At 42.5% G+C, this 19,587-nt stretch overlaps 2 protein-coding genes across 3 annotated transcripts in view; both read right to left on the bottom strand.

The window, feature by feature from the left end:
• Positions 1-108: 108 nt before the first annotated feature.
• On the bottom strand, positions 109-15,497 carry LOC144076885 (uncharacterized). Of its 2 annotated transcripts, none has more exons than XM_077604214.1 (9): positions 15,339-15,497; positions 9,922-10,016; positions 8,788-8,869; positions 7,477-7,825; positions 6,302-6,373; positions 4,829-5,820; positions 3,185-4,011; positions 2,644-2,889; positions 109-1,859 (listed from the first exon to the last, which is right to left on the bottom strand). In XM_077604214.1, the coding sequence occupies exons 1-9, from the start codon at positions 15,431-15,433 to the stop codon at positions 1,606-1,608; spliced, it is 3,012 nt and encodes a 1,003-aa protein (XP_077460340.1). In that variant the 5' UTR covers positions 15,434-15,497; the 3' UTR covers positions 109-1,605. The 2 variants fall into 2 exon arrangements, with proteins under 2 accessions (XP_077460340.1, XP_077460341.1); XM_077604215.1 differs by lacking the exon at positions 15,339-15,497 and adding an exon at positions 10,514-11,011 and having other exon boundaries at positions 9,922-10,115.
• Positions 15,498-18,276: 2,779 nt separating this feature from the next.
• The window catches only part of cntf (ciliary neurotrophic factor), a 5,596-nt gene continuing 4,285 nt past the window's right edge, over positions 18,277-19,587 (bottom strand). The window contains exon 3 of the mRNA XM_077605307.1: positions 18,277-19,587. This exon is cut by the window's right edge and continues 1,514 nt beyond it. The gene's annotated coding sequence lies outside the window, so the exon portion shown is untranslated.

Here is a 19,587-nt window from a genome sequence, read left to right as displayed (position 1 = left end):
TCACTGGGAAGATCTCAAATATTAACCAGAAATGGTCACAAAGGTATTTAAATAATGAATTTGAATTCCAACATCAAGCACATCCAGCAATAAATAAATCACAAAGTGTGTGGTTTCAAAGTTTTATAAGACATATATATGTATATATATTAAAAAAAGACAAAACACCACCAGCTACCAAGGCAAGTCAAACAAATGTTTTATCTTTCTCTGTGAAGTACCAATATTTACAAGACATTATAAACAGATATAGTAATAAATGAGAAGTGGAGGCTACATATAGTCACCCAGCTTTCTATTGATAATATATTTGATATATAAAATGTGCTGGCTAGGCTGGAACAAAAACTAACGTTAGAGGATGGGCTAAAGTTTTGAATGAGCTTCAAACGTCCATCTTGAACTTTTACAGAAGCTTTTGAATGAAGCAAAAACAAGCCAATGGAGTGTAAACAGACACAGAACACTTTTCAGAATTTGTAATTGCCCACGTTTGAATCAACTTAACACCAGTACGAGACTCCTATTTACATGTAAAGTGATATCCAGCTTATAACGTTACCGCTATGGCCAACAAATGTGCATCACGCAAGAAAAACATCACTCGAAACCCAGATCCGAACACAATCGAGAACCTTTCTGATTGTAAAAACTTGAACCAGTGCCATTCTAATGGTCCCTGAAATCTGGAATTTCTCAGAAAATGAACCTCCAATTGTGTTAATAAGATCAGTGATTACCTAGAAATGTGTACCTGAAAATTAAGAACCTAAACTATGATAACAAAATGGAATACTGAGGTCGCCTGCACAAACTAAAGCGCGTTTTCGCTTCCATTGGAGGAAAATTCTCATGTCTATCCCGAACGTTTAGGAGTGTGGAACTAAAATCCTTCTACATTTATTTGGTACACGGTCGATTGGTCGCCAGTCTTTTGGTCGCCGATCTTTTGGTCGCCGGTCTTTTGGTCGCCCGGAAGGTAAGTGATAATTACCATTTAAATCGTTGCTCAAATTCCCTAAATACAAACTGCGAATTACTATTTAGTCATACTTAATGCCCTAGTAATTATTAGGCTAAAGAAAAGCTCCAAATTTCCCGGACTTTTATTGTTTTTTGTTGGAGAACTTGTTAAGACCCTGTCTGACGTAGCTTCTTAAAGGGACAACGCATGTATATACAAACTCTTATACACTCACACGTCGGCTCAGTGAAAATTCTCATGGCCATTGTTGGCTTTTATTGATGTGTAGACCGTGTTGTTTTACCTTGTTTTGTCTCCTGTCTTTTGGTCGTTGGTATTTTGGTCGCCGGTCTTTTGGTCGCCCGTTGTTGCGGTCGGGGCGACCAAAAGACCGCGACCAAAATACCGGCGACCAAAAGACGGTGACCAAAAGACGGCGACCAAAAGACGGCGACCAATCGACCGCACACGATTTATTTAACACCACAGTACCAATAAAATTCAGCTAGTGTTCACATGTTAATACGAGTTATCCATGAACAAGGGGCGCAGAGTTCCAGGAGTTTGTTCTTGAAAGTGGTCTGTGAAATTTGATCAGTTTCAGTATCACGCCTTGGAAAGACCTACTTGCGAGTCCTCTCTCAGCACACGATGAGTGGCTGTGGCTGGCTTTCTCGACGCTGGTTCTTCTTCAGGAGCTGGATGCGGTTGTGGCAATAAAACTTAATGGCCCGCCAGTCCCGCTGGTTGCTGACGAGCAAGGGGCACTTTTGGAGGCAGCGCTCGCAGTCGGCCTTGGCGGGCACGCGAAGTTCGTTGATGTTTTGGGTCAGGTGTTCCTCCACGGCCGCACGCTCCGCCTCGGACCATGGACGCTTCAGGACGCCGCGCTTGCCTGAGGAAGAGATATGTTTTCAAATGTCATTTTGTGGAATCGGAAGTTGGGAATCACCTCTTCCTATTTTTTGGGGGTAACCTTGCCATCTGTACATACACACTCAATTGTACATTGGAATCTACGAACTACACACTTTTAAAGACCCAGAAATAATGGGACAGATCAGTTTGAAGCCTCAACTTTTTTACTTTCTCTTTAATTATTTTTAGCATTAAATTAAAAAGAAGAATTGTGTCAATGACTTTCACTATAAAATTTTGGAATTTTTTTTATGGGCTGAATCACCTGCGTTAAAATATGAAAATGCACAATTGCATGAAAATTGGTAAAATAGATCCTATCTAAATCAAACATGTTAAATATATTAAAAAACTCCAATTGCTTAAAAATCGATAAAATAGATAAATCACCCATTTCAGGATGAATACATAGTTTGAATGGCTACATCAAACATGCCAAAGCTTGCTAAATCGCTATTTCATTTCAATTAAAGGGTCTTCAATCAATGAATGTGATGCATACAAATGTAACAGTAGTTACATTTCAACTAAAGCAATCAAAAATACAAAACGATTTGGTTGCTGAAACTTATCAGACATTTGAATAAGAACATCTAAAAAAAAATACAATTATCAATTACCCGCATAACAATACGATATTTTCACAAGGTCTACTATGATTCAAACCACTACAAAAACATGACATTAATGTAGTGATCCTGATCAAAGTGTCATTAAGACCACTACTGTAAACTATGCAATGCCGTAAGACCGTATCTTACCTGACCCTCTCCTTCGGTCAATCGGCAGTAAAGCATCAGCAGTTGGAAGAGGAGAAGTAATTGCTTGGGTATTTTTGAGCTTCTTGGGCCGTCCCACTCGGCCGTTGTTCTTGCCCTTCCTGACGTACAGCATGGTGGGTGTGGGTTTGGGAGCGGGGCTAAGCGTGGGTGCCTCGTTCTTCTGCTTTACTTGATCCCCTTCCGATTCGCCTTCCGAAAAAGAGTCTGCAGAGTTTCCTGACATAACTGTGAATGGTTGGAAATTAAAGGAGATATTTTCTGAATCAAGTCAACAAAATTCCTCTTTTTAGGTGTAAAAACAGTGTGACTTAGTTGGAAACAAAGATATTCCTCTGTCATCTAAATGGCAACAGGTTAATACAGAATATGATTCTACAATGATATTTTTCTAAGGCTAAGTCAAATTCGATAGTTTCCGATGGATGATCTCTTAAACTAAAATGCCGCAACTGACCCAAGACGGTTCAACGACAACACTGAAATGTGTTCGGTTTGAGTATGAGTGGTCTTTCCATCTTACCATCCAACTCCAAGCAGATGTGGTTCAGGCTCATGCCTCTGAAGAGCACTCCATCTCTTTCTCCACACAGCACAACCCGGCCCACTCTGCCCATCAGGCCCGGATCTTGGCCAATCCCGGCACAGTTCTGCGTCACGTGGTACTCCCTCTCCAGGAAGTGCTCCAGCCTTTCCACCGCACTGCCTCCCGGCAAGCCGGGCTCCTCTCCCTCGCCCAGAAGCAGCAGTTGGGTCAAGATGGCTACCTGCCGTCGGACCCTGGTCTGGGTGAGCGCTCTGGGATTGCGGGTGCTGCTGGAGCGGGCTAGGCTGCGAAGGAGGTCGGTTCCACGCAGCGGGGTGGCGGGGGAGTGATAGGGCCGGGCAAAAATGTAAGGGTTTACCGGGTCGACGCCGACGTCTTGACGCGTCTGCAGGAGGAGTTCCAGGCAGGGCTCGCAGTGAGGCGGCAGAATGAGCGGTTGGATGCGTCCGCGTTTGCCTTGGACTCCGACACGCGGGAGGTGGGAGAGGACCAGTCGCTCGAAGGGGGACAGAGAGGCTTCCAGGGGAGTGAGGGCCGGAGGAGAGCCGGGGGGCACGGGGACGGGGCACCGTGGCGTGACACGCGCTCGGTACTCTGTGATGGACAACTTGGATACTTCGCACTCGCGCCGTCGGTTGTACAGAATGAGCAGCGCCAGGCTAGAGTGGCAAAGGAGGCGCCAGGCCTCGGACGACTGGAGCTGGCCAGACAGCGACAGGAAGGCCGAATGCTGCAGCCGGCGGAGGTAGAAAACCAGGGACGACAAAGATGATAGGAGGGGCAGTATCTGGTGACGCCCGGAACTGCGCAAAGATCGGACAACGGAGTGAGCAATTACCGTCATTTTTGTCATTTTATCAAAGAGCCCAATACGAATTCTATTTTGTCTGAGCCATCACACCATCGGTTCTTAGTGTTCTACAAGAACTACGTGGGTTCCCTTGTAGAAGTATGGATATCATACCCTCTAACAGCAGACAGTAATCCCTCGAATATCGCGGTTAATGTACTAGACATGGTCGCGATAATCGAAAAATCGTGAAGTAGGATCACCCCTATTATAATTACCTTTTTTTTCAGTGCTGAGTCCTAGTAGCAAGTGAAGTCGCGATAATCGAGGGAAGACTGTAGTGTTTCCCAACCCTTTTTGAGCTGCGGCACACTTTTTGCATTCAACCACCAGCTGAAAATCTTCTAATTTAAAACCATGTCACCCATATTAACAATATAAAGTCATTCTCAAGTTTTATCACCATAAATCAAATAAACCCCCCAAATTATTTCAAAATCTAATCTGCAGACCCCAAACAACTTCAAGTTAATGTGATATAAAAACAATAATCTCATCATTTTATGACATTTACTCCAAATATTACATTATTATATCAAATCTCTTAATATAGAAAGCAATGTTGTACTCACACTGACATTACCTCGTCAAATATTGATGCCCTCCAAACCAAACGTCTGGTTGACGTAACATAAAAATAAGAAAACGACTAAAATCTCAGAATATTACGACTTTTTTCCCCTCCTAATATTACGTTAATCTTCTAACATTACGCAGAGAGCAGTTGGACAGCACTACTAGCAACTTTTTAAAATACAGTTAAGAATTACCTGAGCGTGTCTTTTTCCTTATCCTCAGTCCCACTTTCATCCTCCCCCTCCATCAAACCATTCTCTTCCTCGTTTTTTTTCTCTTTGGACAACTGGTTTGTGAAGGATTCCGCACAGCCGACCTCGACGGCCTCCTCTTTGGGCCGCACCAACTCCTCAACTTTTTCCACTTCACTTAGACCGGACCTTGTTGTTTGCACTTCTTTACTTAACCTCCGCCCTCCTCCCTTTCTGGGTGGAGTCACAGTCACCAGGGACGGACTCCTCTTCAGGACAGACACCGCTACAGCGTTCTGTCCTCGCGAAGGCATCGTGGCGGATGAAGCGGGAATCGGGGAAGGTTTTGACACATTAGGCGGACACGAGGAGAGATCCTGCACGTCGCCGTGTTCCTCTTGGCTCTCCGTCTTTGTGTTGTGAGGAACATCGACGGCGCCGTTCGTGTTCTGCGTCGGGAGACGTGGCATTTGGGTGTAACGCTCCACCAGGGCAGAGCACACGTCCGGTTGGTGGGCGTGGTGTTTGTCTAAATGGCGGCCCAGCGAGCGGAAGTGGCGGCCGCAGTAGTCGCAAGTTTGGCGCGCGGAGTCTATGGACACGCCTGCCCGCGGGAAATCCGGATTGCCGGCGGTGTTGGGGGTGAGAGGGGCGGGAGCTTTGAACACCGGTTTGGTTGAGGTGGAGAAAGAGGAGCTGGAAGCGGAAGTCAAAGGTGAAGGGTGAGGAGGATTGGAGGAGGCAGGTGACGGCTGCCCAGACTGAGAATGATGTGGCAGCTTTTTCTTAGGAGGGTTTTCGCGACGCTTCTTGCGGCGACGTGGGCCTTGCCCGCGGGGGCTCAGGTTGCCATCTACTCCTGCATCGGAGTCACTGGCGTCAGAATGGGAGATGGGGGAGGATGAGGGGGAGAGGGACCAAGAAGGGGTGACGTAGTCTTGGTACTGCTGCTGCTTCTTTGGTCGCTGGGTGGTCGACGTGGGCTCGTCGTCCTCCTGAGCAGTACAGAAAAAATATATTTCATTTATTCATTTATTTGCATTATGCATGGTGTCCCAAACAATTTGTATTCAAATAAGTTCAAGTTATCCCAACATTTAAAACTAATTCAAATACACGTTATGTTATGGATTTAAGATTTCATGTCTTTCACTTCTCAGGTTGAGAAAAGCCGTTGACTTCCAAAGAAAACAAAAGTACGTGTCACAAACAGATTTTTTCTTGTCTTTCAATTCCTCAGGTTTAAATTGTTAAATTCAAAAGTTTGAGATTTGCTTTAAAATGATGTCAACCTTTTAAGGTGGACTGTACATACAATTGGAAGCAATAGCTGGTCATTATGACAAAATGTCGTGACAACCAAGCAGAGAAGGCAGATGGACTTCAAAGGCTTTACAAAGACACACTGTACACCAATCATAATGTCTAATAAATTGTTGATTCAAAACAGTGCCTTTCATGGGGATGGACATCTACCTTTTTGATGTTTGTATTCTCTATGTCAGAGTTCGCCTCATGTTGAGCTGGGGAAATTGAACCACGGAAACCCTGAGGAACACAAACAGGTAAAACAATGTGATGTCATGCTTATTATGGTTTTTCTTTATAGTCATTCTCAGGTGACATTTAGAGCCACTGGCATCACATAGCATGATTGTTAGGTTTTATTAAGATAGTCTTCACCAATGCTTAACACTTATAGAGGAATTGTCTCCCAATTTGGGTTCCTAGACATACTTCTCTTATCCGTTCGAAGCGCTCTTCTCAGTATATCCATTTAATTCAAGTCCAAATGGAATTCCGAAAACAATCCATCCAATTATTCACTCCATGAAAGGAACAGATGTCAGCCACTAACGATGGTTAGTTACCTAACAGCTATAGGTAGGTGTTGGAGCTCAATTATCACCATGGTAACCCATGCCCTGGCTTCTGAATGTATACGTATGAGTGTGTGTATAGTGTGAATGCGTGTGGACACAAGCCATGTCGTGGTTGCCTGATTGAGGTACTTATATAGTAAAGGTTAACCCTTATTTGTTTCCAAATGCTCAAATTAATGCTCAACTCAAATCTACACACACTTATGCTAAAAAGCCATAGAAACCTAGAAACCACATGCAAATAGCAAACCATGGAAGGTAGTTCACATATGGCAGTGGACAGATCAACTGTCTACATACTATTTATGTTTCAAGATGGATGTCAAGTTTTCATTTAGCACTGTCTTACCCGGTGTTTTTACACACAAGGACAAAGAGAGGCATGAACGAGTGTTCATCACTGCAGGACTTTTTAGAGTTTTCAACCAACCTATCATGCATGTTTTTGGGATGTGGAGTACCCCGAGAAAACCCACGAAGGCACTGAGAGAACATCCAAACTCAATCCACTAAACTGGAACTCTAGATGTCAGAACCGTGAGGCGGGCACGCTAACCACTTGATTACCGTGCCGCCCTGGGTCAACTGTATAAGTAAAATATTTCGTTGTGGTCACTCAGAATGACAATGACTATGAATGACATCATCATTCTCACTGATTTTTGTTATGGTCAGTGAAGGAAAGCATTGGTGTGTATTGTGAATACAAAAGAAGCCATTGACTGAGTTCTGAAGAAAGAACATTTTATGCTACCCGAGTTTACTAACCAGGTTCTCCCCCCACTCGGTCAGGCTGTAGTCCACAGTGATCTCCTCCCCTTTGCAGATGTCTCTGATTGCAATGACCACCAGTCGTACTTGGCTACCGCAGTGGACCTCTCTGATACGACAGTTCGGCGAAGGTGGGAAGGAGCTGCTAGCTGGCGCAGTAGTAGCGGAGACGACAGGGGCGGTCGGTGTTGTAGATGTGGGGTTCACAGAAGAGGCTTGAGTTATAGTCACGGGGGCAGAGACTGGGTTTAGGGTCTGAGTTGAAGAGGCCGCTGGTATGGTAGGTGAGCTGGAGCTAGCCTTAAATGTGTTGCTGCCGTTGGCATGATTCAGCGCCGGTGGACCACTAGAAGAAAAGGCATTGTGCGTATTTTTCAATGTGTGGTAATAAAAGCATTTGGACCTTTTGTGTTCCAAAGTTATGCAGGGGGATAATGTTATTATGGTGCATTTTATGATGTAGCCTTGCAAGCAACAAGGTCCCGTCTGACTCATTTATTCATCATGCAGTCAGATTCTGACAGCCTCTAACCACTTTGTGGCCTGGATGTTTTTGGAATGTGAGAGGAAACCCGAGTACCCAGAGAAAACCCACGCAAACCCAGGAAGACCATGCAAACTCCACACAGGAGGACCGAGATAGGCTCGAACCCAGGACCCAGAACTGTGAGGCCGATGCACTAACCACTCATCCGCCGGAACACCCAAGGCTAGCCACACTTTTGTAATATTTTGACCGAATTTGTACCGCAGACATACATAATGTACTCTCTATAACATTTACAGAAACCGAAACCTTTTAGCAATAATTATAGATACTGTTGTGGTAACACTATCGGGAATGGCACCTGTGTTAGACCACGGCTCACTCTGAACCAATATTCTAATAGTTTTTAAGTTTGCTATTTATTGTTTTACTTTTTCATACGTTGGGCTAGTTGTCAGATGCCCGATTAAAAAAAATATATATACATGAAAAATAAAACTTGACAAAAGACATTTGAAAAAGGTCATTGAATTTGATCATTTTGGTATTGATCTGAAATGCCTCTGGACATAAATGCTTTTATGTGTCTGTAATTTCAATTGATTTTAGTTTTGTGTACACACAATAAAGTCAATTGATTTTAGTTTGGTGTACACAAAGTTTCATTTTCTTATTCTTATGTTATACCTTGTATTTACTATATTAAGTTTCAAGATTTTTTTTCAATTCTAGTTTTCATCATTTTGTGCGATTTAATAACTTTGCTCTGAACAGCATTAGAAAACAGATGCAATATCTATTGGATAACACCATCTACGTACAAATTGTTGTGAGATGATTCGGCCTTGTGGTGAGGCATGTCCGGTGTGGGACGTTTACTCGCAGTTGCTTCCTTACGATCACCTATGAAAACAGCAGCAATCCAGATCAAAAGGTTTAAGTGCACCAGAATGCATTTGTTTACACAAAAACACACACACATCGTCACATCATTCTTCTAGATCAGTGTTTCCCAACTATTTTTTATCTGTGGCACACTTGTTGCATTGAAAAAATGTCAAGGCACACCACTAGCTGAAAATCTTCCAATTAAAACTATGTCACCTATATTAACATTATAAAGCCATTCTCATAAAAGTTTTATTAACATGGATTAAATAATCCCCACCAAATAATTCCAAAATCATTTTTTTTCACACCGATTAAACATCATCAAAGTTGATGTCCGCTGACCCCGAACAGCTTTCAGTTCGACTGATGTTAAAATAATTAATGCAATGCTTTTTTAACGTTATTTTAATTGTTGACTCTTTCTCCCAATATTACGCAAAAAGTAATGTGCTCAGAGACTTTACGTCGCCAAAAGTTGATGCCCCTGAAACCAAACACCTTCCGGTTCACGTAACGTAAAAACAGGAAAATGACTTCAATCTCGTAATATTACGACATTTTTTCTTCCCAATATTACTTCAACCACCTAACGTTACGAGAAAAGCCGTTTTGTGCTCACACAAACTTAACGTCGACAAAAGCAAAGAGCTTCCGGTTTACTTTACATAAAAATAAGCAACAAAATGACTTTAATCTCATAATATTACGATTTGAATCTTGTTATAGTACAATATAGGAATTAATATTTCAATTTTAACCTCGTAATAGTTCAATTTTAATCTCTTAATATTGAGATTTCTCCTTGTGATTTCCCGCGGCACACCTGAGCATCGCTCACGGCACCCCAGTGTGCCGCGGCCCACTGGTTGGGAAACACTGTTCTCGATCACATGCACAAGCTCCGTGTCTGCACAGAATCACACGCTGAAACAAACGGAAGTAGGTCACACTCAATTGCACAAGCTCCGCCTCCATAACAATCCCACTGACAGATGCATGAACACATACACGCACCCACCCCTGCATACACTTACACACATTTAAAAATGGATAGCTACACACACCTTTGCAGAGTGTGTGCTCAGAGTTGTTCTCCTCCTCGGTGGACGTAACAAAGACTTTCACAGGGGTCCCTTTTCGTTTCCTTCCACAGCCACGTCTATAGAAAACACACACATAATTATCAATTAATCAATTGGCCTGCTGGCCAACACTCGCATCAATCAGCTTTGAGATTGATCGATAAGATGTTGACCACCTAAGACAGGGGTCGGGAACCTTTTTGACGAAGAGAGCCACAAACAATTCATATTTTCCAATATTATTCCTTGTGAGCCATACTACGAATTTAAAAGTCAAAATACATACATGTAAACGAGTGCCTTTTCAATTTTTTTTGTAATTTCACCACTTTTAAAGTTGAAAAAAAAATGAATTTTTTTTTTAAAGATTCTTATGCTGATGCTAATCAATGAGAGGATGCATTCCAGAAGAGTCTACTGCAAAAAAAATGAAGATTAAAGCAGTTCTAGATGTAATATCTCAGTTCCGTCACCAGCAATTTCCTTATTTTAGCTCACAGGTTAGCAAAGAGCCATATGCACCCGTCAAAAGAGCCACATGTGGCTCCCGAGCCATAGGTTCCCTACCCCTGACCTAAGAGATCGATACAAGCTGTCTCATAGAAGCTTACAAAATAATCTAGAAACAGCAATAGACACAGATAACCCTTTATACAGGGCACTAGTTTAGTTCACTGGCTCACTATATATTGGTCAATTGCCAAAAGTTTGCCTCATCTTATCGCCCTTAAAAAATAAAAAAACGTTTTTTGCACGTGTTTATTATTGCTTTAAATGGCTTCATGAATAATTTTCTTATGTTTTTCTCTTTTTGTTTCACACATCTTTCATACACAATAATAAATTTGAGAATTCACATGTAAAATGCATTTCTACTAAATCCAAGTTACGAGACCACTGCCGGAATGAGTTAATTGAAGATTCCGTTATTTTTGTCAACATCCTGCTTGCACATAACCTCAAAAAGACTCTTGAGAGATGTGAGCCCAAAGGCAAGTGTAGGACATACATAACCCATTCGAAAAAAGATTTAATCAAGTTTAACAGTACATTATAGTACAAGCATAAAGGTGTAAAAAACACGTTATCTGTTCATGTGAGAAGAACAAAACATCTAACGGCCTACATCCAGCAGGAATTTCTTAATCTTAGTTTTCGACTGGTTCTGATCTACGATACATTAGTACTATTTTTGGTCTGAGTGAGTAAGTTTCTTTTTCTTATATTATTCTGCTTCCTTGTGACATTGAAGCTTCTCTAAAGAATGTCACAAGAAGGTCATGCTTTGGATTTAGAAGCATCCATTATTGTCCAGATCGTAGCATGTTGCACATTCGAGTAACACACAAGTGGGTGAATAACATGTGATAAGACGGAACACAAATTGAAGTGTCATGGAACACAGATATCAGCTGGACTCAGTCTTTGTCATGATGCAACCCACTCTCATCTGAACTTATAATACTGCATACATGAACATATGTGCATGATACCGACATCAATCTGCTAGCGACTATCTACTGCCCCGCCAAGTAGTGCCCAGCCCAGCATAGCGGATGTGCTCTTTGCTTCACCATTTTTAAAACTAATATGCAAATCCATATATACTGTAGTGTAGACATACCTACCCAAATCCAGAGTGGGAGTTCAAAGCAAACCCACTTTCATCTGATCAAGGGGACTGTTGTGATGTTGCAATGTGCATGGAGAAAAGAGTGGGTGTATTCTGCTTTACTTTAGTTTTGTTCCATTTTTATGAAAACACGTTTTGGAATCACAATTCATGGATATTGTTAATATACGAGTTTTGTAAGTGCTCATATTTAAGTAAACACACAGAAATACTTACAAAACTCAAATGACTCTTCTTTGACTTGAACTCTGGGCCAACTAAGTTTTACAATGAAAAAATACCTTGTGTGGTTGAATGTAAACATTTTGAGCCACAAATATCCATAAATGCTTTACATTTTTCACTGCGATGCGTGCAAATGTATTTGAGATGTATATACTGTCAATTCCATTTCAAAAAAGGTACCCGGTCGTTTTGTCGAAAGACGTTTGGTCGACGGACCTGAATGTAGAGGGACACACTGATACAAATGTAGTTTGAGACCAGCTTTTGGCACTAAAGGCGACATGTAGTGAGTGAGACACTCCGATTGACAAGGGCCCCTTGAAAATTAGCCAACTTTCTTCCATTTTTACTTTTGTGACCCCATCTTTTCTATACGCCCTTGCATTTTTCCTCTTTTCCTTCAACCCAACAAACAAACACACACACACACACACACACACACACACACACACACACATCCACACTCAAGATTCACATGTGCATGAACAAACACACCACACAGCTCACAGTCCACATGTGTGCGTGACACACACTCTCTCCCACACCCTCCCCCTCACTGGCCCACATGCACACACAAACAGGCACTCACCCCGTCACACACTCAGAAACGCAGGCATACACACGTACACACCCCTCCCTTTCAGGCTTACAGGCACGCAAACACACACACACACACACACACACAATATCCTCTCTCTCTAGCCAAGCTTGCACGCACACACACCCTCCCTCCTCTTGACTAAAGCTCACAAACACACACCCGCACACACACCCCAGCGCTCTCACTCTTTCACTCAAATAACCAAACCCACAGTGTCATGTTCCACACGCATACATGCACGCGCACTCACTCACTCACTCACTCACTCACTCACTCACTCACACACACACACACAACTCAACACACCGATGAGTGTAAGCACAATCTGCACTTTCTGAGATGAGCATACAACTAACCGCTATGCTAAATCATGTAGTCATGTTCATTAATACACATTATTCTCTCCCACACACAAACTAATCCGACACAGCCTACACATACACAACTCGATATGCAAAGATAACACAATCTCAGGCACACGCACACTTAGTACATATACATGAAAACATACGGGCAGACACACAATAACCATCAATAATGGAACAGAAATACACAAAGCAACCCTATTCTATCATACACCTTCCCACCCACACATTACGTGCGTGTAGACTCAACTTTTGCTTGAAGCATATACACACACACACACATGGTGTCCTTCCCTCTTTCATAAACAAAGTAGAGGCAAACACTGTCTCCTTCCCTCCATCTGACAAACATGCAATACACACACACACACACACACACACACACTACTTGTGTATCGGAAGCAAAAAACCTATTTACCCCTTCACACCCATACACACACCTCACTTCTTCCTGACTGCAGAACAAAAACGCCACAAACACAACAACAACACACCAGCAGAACAAATAGAGAGACACAAAAAAATGGACACAATACATACACAGCATATGCACTAGCTACCAAGCCCTCTTTTTCAGTTTCCAAGACACAAACTCACTCACACACACACACACACACACACACACTCACCCTCCCCTTCAAAAGCTTGCATGCACACAAGACAACCATACACCCGCACACACACTGCAGCACACACCCTCCCTTCTCTTTTCCTCTTAAACACATACACACACTGTACTCTCACTGCAACACACACACACACCCTCCATCTTCTCTTTGAGACACACAAGGGTGCACGCACCCCCACGCACGCACACATTCCCTTGTCTTGTGCATGCATCGCAAACACACGTTGCTTATTGCCACTAAAATCCAAATGCACTCTTCAGGTTGCACTTTTCACATTGTTTTATGCGGAATTTGTCCACACAGACACACTTCTCTGTAACAGGTATGCATTTTATAATCATAACATTCTTTATTATCCCTTATGATTAGATGACAAACAGTCCTAATGATCCCTTATGATATCACAAACAGTCCTATGAAGTCACACCCATGCACCTTACACATCTTTTCTCTCTCTCTTACACACACACATACACACACACCTTCCCCCACACTCCTAACACACACATACGTGCAAACACACACTTCACCCTCCCCTTCCTTGTGCCTCTAACACACTTCCCCTCTATCTCTGTAACACACACAATTGTGTGCACAACAGCATATACTGTATATGCGCCTTCTCTCACACACGCACTCGTCCTTCACATCACACGTGTGCTCCAACACATGGCAACTCACCTATAGCCCCTCCACAGTCATTCTACATAAACACAAAATACACTCACTCAATAGCACACACACTCTGAGCTCTTTGTCACACACTTCTTGCACACTACTCCTCCTCCCACCTCGCCCCCCTCTCATTTGCACACACACACACACACACACACACACACCACACACTCATGTCTGTCTCTGTCACGCACACGTTCACTCCCCCTCCCGTCCCTTACACACTCCCTCCTCCTCTTGCACACACATCCATGCAGCAACTCACACACACACACACACACACACACCAATACACACAGCTACCCTCCCCCTCCCCTCCCTCCCTCCCTCCTACCTCGCTCCCACCCTCACTTTGCTCACACACATATATACACACACACATGCGTTTCCATTACTTAAGAGAACATCACGTTGACATGCATTTGTTCTTAGCAAGCGACGGCCACTGCTGACTTGACCTTTGACCTTGCCCACCCTTAACACATCTTCACCCTCAGATATCGTCATCATTGTTGTCATGGAAACTTACTCACGGACCCCAAAAGGCATATGAGGGGCCCATAAGATGTGATGTGTAAACAGATTGATGTCCCCATAACACAGGGAAAATCACACACACACACACACTCACACACACACACACACACACACACACAGGTTCTCCTTTCTCTCACGCGTTCTCGCCCCTCCTTTGCATGTGTGTGTGTGTGTCCATGTCCGTGCGTGCGTGTGTGTGCGTGTGTGTGTGTCCATGTCCGTGCGTGCGTGTGTGTGCGTGTGTGTGTGTCCATGTCCGTGCGTGCGTGTGTGCGTGTGTGTGCGTGTGTCCTTCTCTCCCACTAATACCACACACCACATACGCACCTATAAGCACACACACATTAATATGCAGTAATAGCAAACATTTCTCAAACTTTTTACTATAACAACGCTGTCTGTTTACACTTGATATCACAACGCCCAATAACGTCTGGCTTAAAACTGGCAAAAGTCACAATAGAAAAGCACGTGCGATTTGTTTGGGTAAGGATGTTCGTGTTTAGCCGTATGATGCGTTCAATGCTAGTAAAAAAAACCGTGCCACGAGAAAGCGACTTTCTAACATAGTGTGAGCGACCACAGCATGTTTTACAACTTGTTGTCGTGAAGGGGACACTCTCCCACGTTACACACCCACCCACCGGGTCTTGCTGACATTGGTGAGGGAAACTGCATGAAAGGTTGCCCCCTTTGTTCTGCTCCGAACGGTGACGGCTGAACGGTCTACTCACCCTCGCAGCGGTGTTGCCGCTTTGGTGCTGTCTCCTTCCCTGTCACACGCGTGTGCCTCCCGGTGGTCGTGGGACAGGCGCTCGTTTTCCGCCATGCCTGTCGATCCGCCTCTTGCGCCCGAGTCGCCGCTGTTCAGCTGCTCTCACCAAGGTTGCTATAGACGAGCCTACTGCAGCGAAGCGTAGGGGGGGTTGCTTGGCCCACACTCGTGGAAAAATATACCTAAGTCAGGATATATGATATATTTGCACGACTTAGATAACTAGAAGAGACGTTAGTAACACTCTTATTGAAATCTGCTTTTAACTGTAGCAAACAAAGAGCTCGTGAAATAGACGAAGGTCCTCGTCACCCCCGTGACGGATGGAACGCTCCCACAAACAGTCAGGGGGGCTTCAGACTCAGAGCATCTTTGAAGAATTCGCCAGTATACTTTTCAATGAAACGTCACAAAAATTAATAAAATAACATGTGCAGGACCGATTATGAGTACAAGCTAGCAAGAATAAGATGACACTCGTGTTTACTTGTAAAACATTCTTTTATAAGGCGCGTTTGATCAACAGGTTATTTAAGCCTCCGTCTATGATACGAAATTAGTTAAATTGGTGCTTCCTATGGCAAATTGGGTTAAAAATGTAACTTTTCAAGGCACAGTACATGTCATTTATGTAGAAGCGTTATATAAGGTTGTGTATGCTTACTACATTTATATAAAATATTATATATTTGCTTAGATTTGTACATAATTTGTATTTACATGTCCAAAAAGTCCTGCATTTACAGTAACAGATGACATGTCCCGTGATTTTAAAAAAAATCCCCACTGTTTCTTGCATACAATAGGTCACAATGTAATTAGGGCCTGCATTTAACTTTTTATATGTGGTTGATTTGATTGCAAGTGGTTTTGCAATAGCAGATGAGACAAATTAATGATGTGACGTCACACCCTACCTTATTATGCACTTGGCTCTGAGGGCACGCCCACTCATCTCTGGTCAGGAGACCAGGCTTCAAGATATCTCACTGCTGCATTCATGACAGCTGAAGTCAGCCAAACTCAGACAAGTTTAGCAAATAACTATTTTGGAACCAGGATTTGAGCCCCATTTTGTGAAGTTTTAGTGTAAACAATGTGCACATTGGTTTAACTCACAAGAGCTCATTTATATGGCACCACCTGTTGCTGTGAAACCTTCATATATAAACATTTCTGCGTTCATGGTATCCAAATCATCTCCCCCAACAACACAGGAATTGACACAAATGTATATGCATCCACCGTGGAGATTTTTTCACATAAAAATGAACCCCAACCCACTGCTAAAATAGTTCAGCAGCAAAAGTGGAACGTTTCAGACTTGTACCCAATGGAGAATGAATTTGAACATAACTGAAATAATTGAATAATACTTTTATTATCAAAAAAAACAAACAAACATTATATTACAAGTTGTTTGTCATGATAATGAATCCCCTTTTACCACACATCAAAAATACTTTGCTCTGAAAACAAAGGCACATACAAGTAGTGCAAATTAGCAACCTAGAATAGAAGTTTCATCAACTGCATACATACAAAACAACATACACCGTTCCAATAGAGGACACACACACACACACACACACACACACACACACACACAAGCACGCACACTACATTGATTCCCCTTTCATTCAGTACAGGCACATATTGTGCTGCTGGAACACACTGTGCGTGCACAAACGCACACATCCATGTGTTTGTGCACTCACACACAGACACACACACACACACACACATACACACATACACATTCACACACTATTTGTGGAGCATGCTCCCCGTTCTCCATGCACACACACTCACACACACCCATCCCCCATCTCTGTCAGACACACACATATTCATGTACACAAACTCTCGTACACACAAGCACACCCAATCCTACGTAGGCAATCTCGCACACACGCACATTCCCTGTCTCATACATGCACTAACACACACACACACACACACACACACACACACACACACACACACACAGACACACAGACACACAGACACACACACATTCACCCTTCCCCCATTCTTTCTCACTGTCACACACACACCCCAACTCTCTCACTCACACACACACACACTCACACACACACACACACACACACACACACACACACACACACAGGCAAACAAACATACGTCCTATCTTACATTTGTCTTCTTCACAAGCTCATTTTTCTCTCACACACTCACAGTTCACTCACTCACTCACTCACAAGCACGCACACCCTAACTCTCCCACTATCCTGCAGCCCCCCCCCCCCCCCCAGCCGTACCTACATCACTCCCTTCGTCTGTCTGTCACACATATGCATGTGCACGTACACACACTCACACTTTCCTGCCCTCGCTCCCCTTCTTTTTTTCATCTGTCTATCTGACACACACATACACCCACAGCAACAGTACACACCGACATGCGCAGAAGCACACACATTTTCCGTCTTTTTCTCTTAGCCAGCACACACACACACTGACACACACATACCTCCCCCTCTTCCACAGGCATTCTGATTGCCCCTCCTTCCTAACAACCCCACACACAACTGAAAAGATGGACACACACACACACACACACACACACACACACACACACACACACACACGCATGATTGTGAAGCTTGTGTTGGTGAGGAAAGTCAAAGCCTTCCATCATCTTCACCTCAACCTCATTCTAACCTCAGCTCTACAATAACGAACCTTGCGATGACACTTTCCTTCTTCTAGTCTGTCAAAGATGATCCATCGGTCAAATTGATTGTCATTTTTGATATACCGCTTTCACTCATACATGCGGCGCATCTGGCATTTTCTTGAATTGGACTAAAGCGGAAAAAGGGGAAAACACCCCTCACTCACACAAATAAGTAAATCCAAGATGAACGCATGAATTGAGTCTGGGATGTGTTTATTTCAAATCCGGTCAATAATAAATACAATTTCAAACAAAAATAACAACCATTTTGGTTTCAAAGCACAAATAGAGATGTGCAGTACTGTGTACAAATTTAGGTCCAGCAGTACTTTAATGGCCAATTAATGTCACTCGGTAATCCAAAGACAAATTGTTCAGGAAAATCATAATAATTCATGGACTGCTTAATGTTGTTATTTTTTCGCCAATCGGTAAGATATCAGGCAACTTTCTGGTTAATGGATGGTGATGAATAATAAAACAAAGCAGTGCGGGTGAGCAATATGCCACTATATACAGTTAGAAATAAATATTCCAATTTACACTGAATACTATACAGCACATGTGTCAAAGTGGCGGCCCGGGGGCCAAATCTGGCCCACCGCATCATTTTGTGTGGCCCGGGAAAGTAAATCATGAGTGCCGACTTTCTGTTTTAGGATCAAATTAAAATGAAGAGTATAGATGTATATTAAATTTCCTGATTTTCTCCCTTTTAAATCAATAATTGTAAATTTTAATCATTTTTTCTGTGTTTTTAGTTAAAAAATCATTTTGTAAAATCTAAAAAAATATATAAAAAAGCTAAAATAAACATTGTTTTAGATCTATAAAAAACTGAATATTCAGGGCTTTTAATCAAGTTCTTCTAATCAATTTATTTAAAAAAAATCTAAATATTATATCTAAAATGGTACAGCCCACGTGAAATCAAGTTGACGTTAAAGCGGCCCGCGAACCAACCCGAGTTTGACACCCTTGCTATACAGCATGTCCTAGCAAGAAATCAAAAGACAATACTATAATATCAAATACTATATGGCATAATATTGACCAACACTCTGCTATGCCATCTAAAAAATGATTAACTGATGCTGTTAATCAGAAACTTCAACACATAATTAAATTGAAGGTTGTCTATATGGCTCTGGGGTTAGCTGTAATAAAAAGTAATGCGGTTTAAAGATTGTTGCTTCTCAACTAAATATGTTGCACCTCCCCAGATTCATCGTGAAATTCTTTGGATTAAAAACGCTTATCACAAATGATAACTCTTTTGGATGTGACGTTATTTTATGATTTGCTGCACCTCCTTTAAATGTAAAGTCAAGGCAACTCAAGAAAATCAAGATACATTACGATCTCTGCCATGACAATATGCTTAATTAAAAACGTAATTTAATTTGTGGTTGTGTTTGCGGTAGAGTAAAACTAGAAATGTGTACACGTGTACAGTTAACATTCAACATATATACGTAGAAAAAAATGTAACAATACTGTTGAAAGC

This window comes from Stigmatopora argus, chromosome 7, assembly GCF_051989625.1.
Source record: "Stigmatopora argus isolate UIUO_Sarg chromosome 7, RoL_Sarg_1.0, whole genome shotgun sequence".
NCBI classification, from domain to species: Eukaryota; Metazoa; Chordata; class Actinopteri; order Syngnathiformes; family Syngnathidae; genus Stigmatopora; species Stigmatopora argus.
The sequence above is the reverse complement of the archived record's forward strand: the minus strand, read 5'-3'. Positions and strand labels throughout refer to the sequence as shown.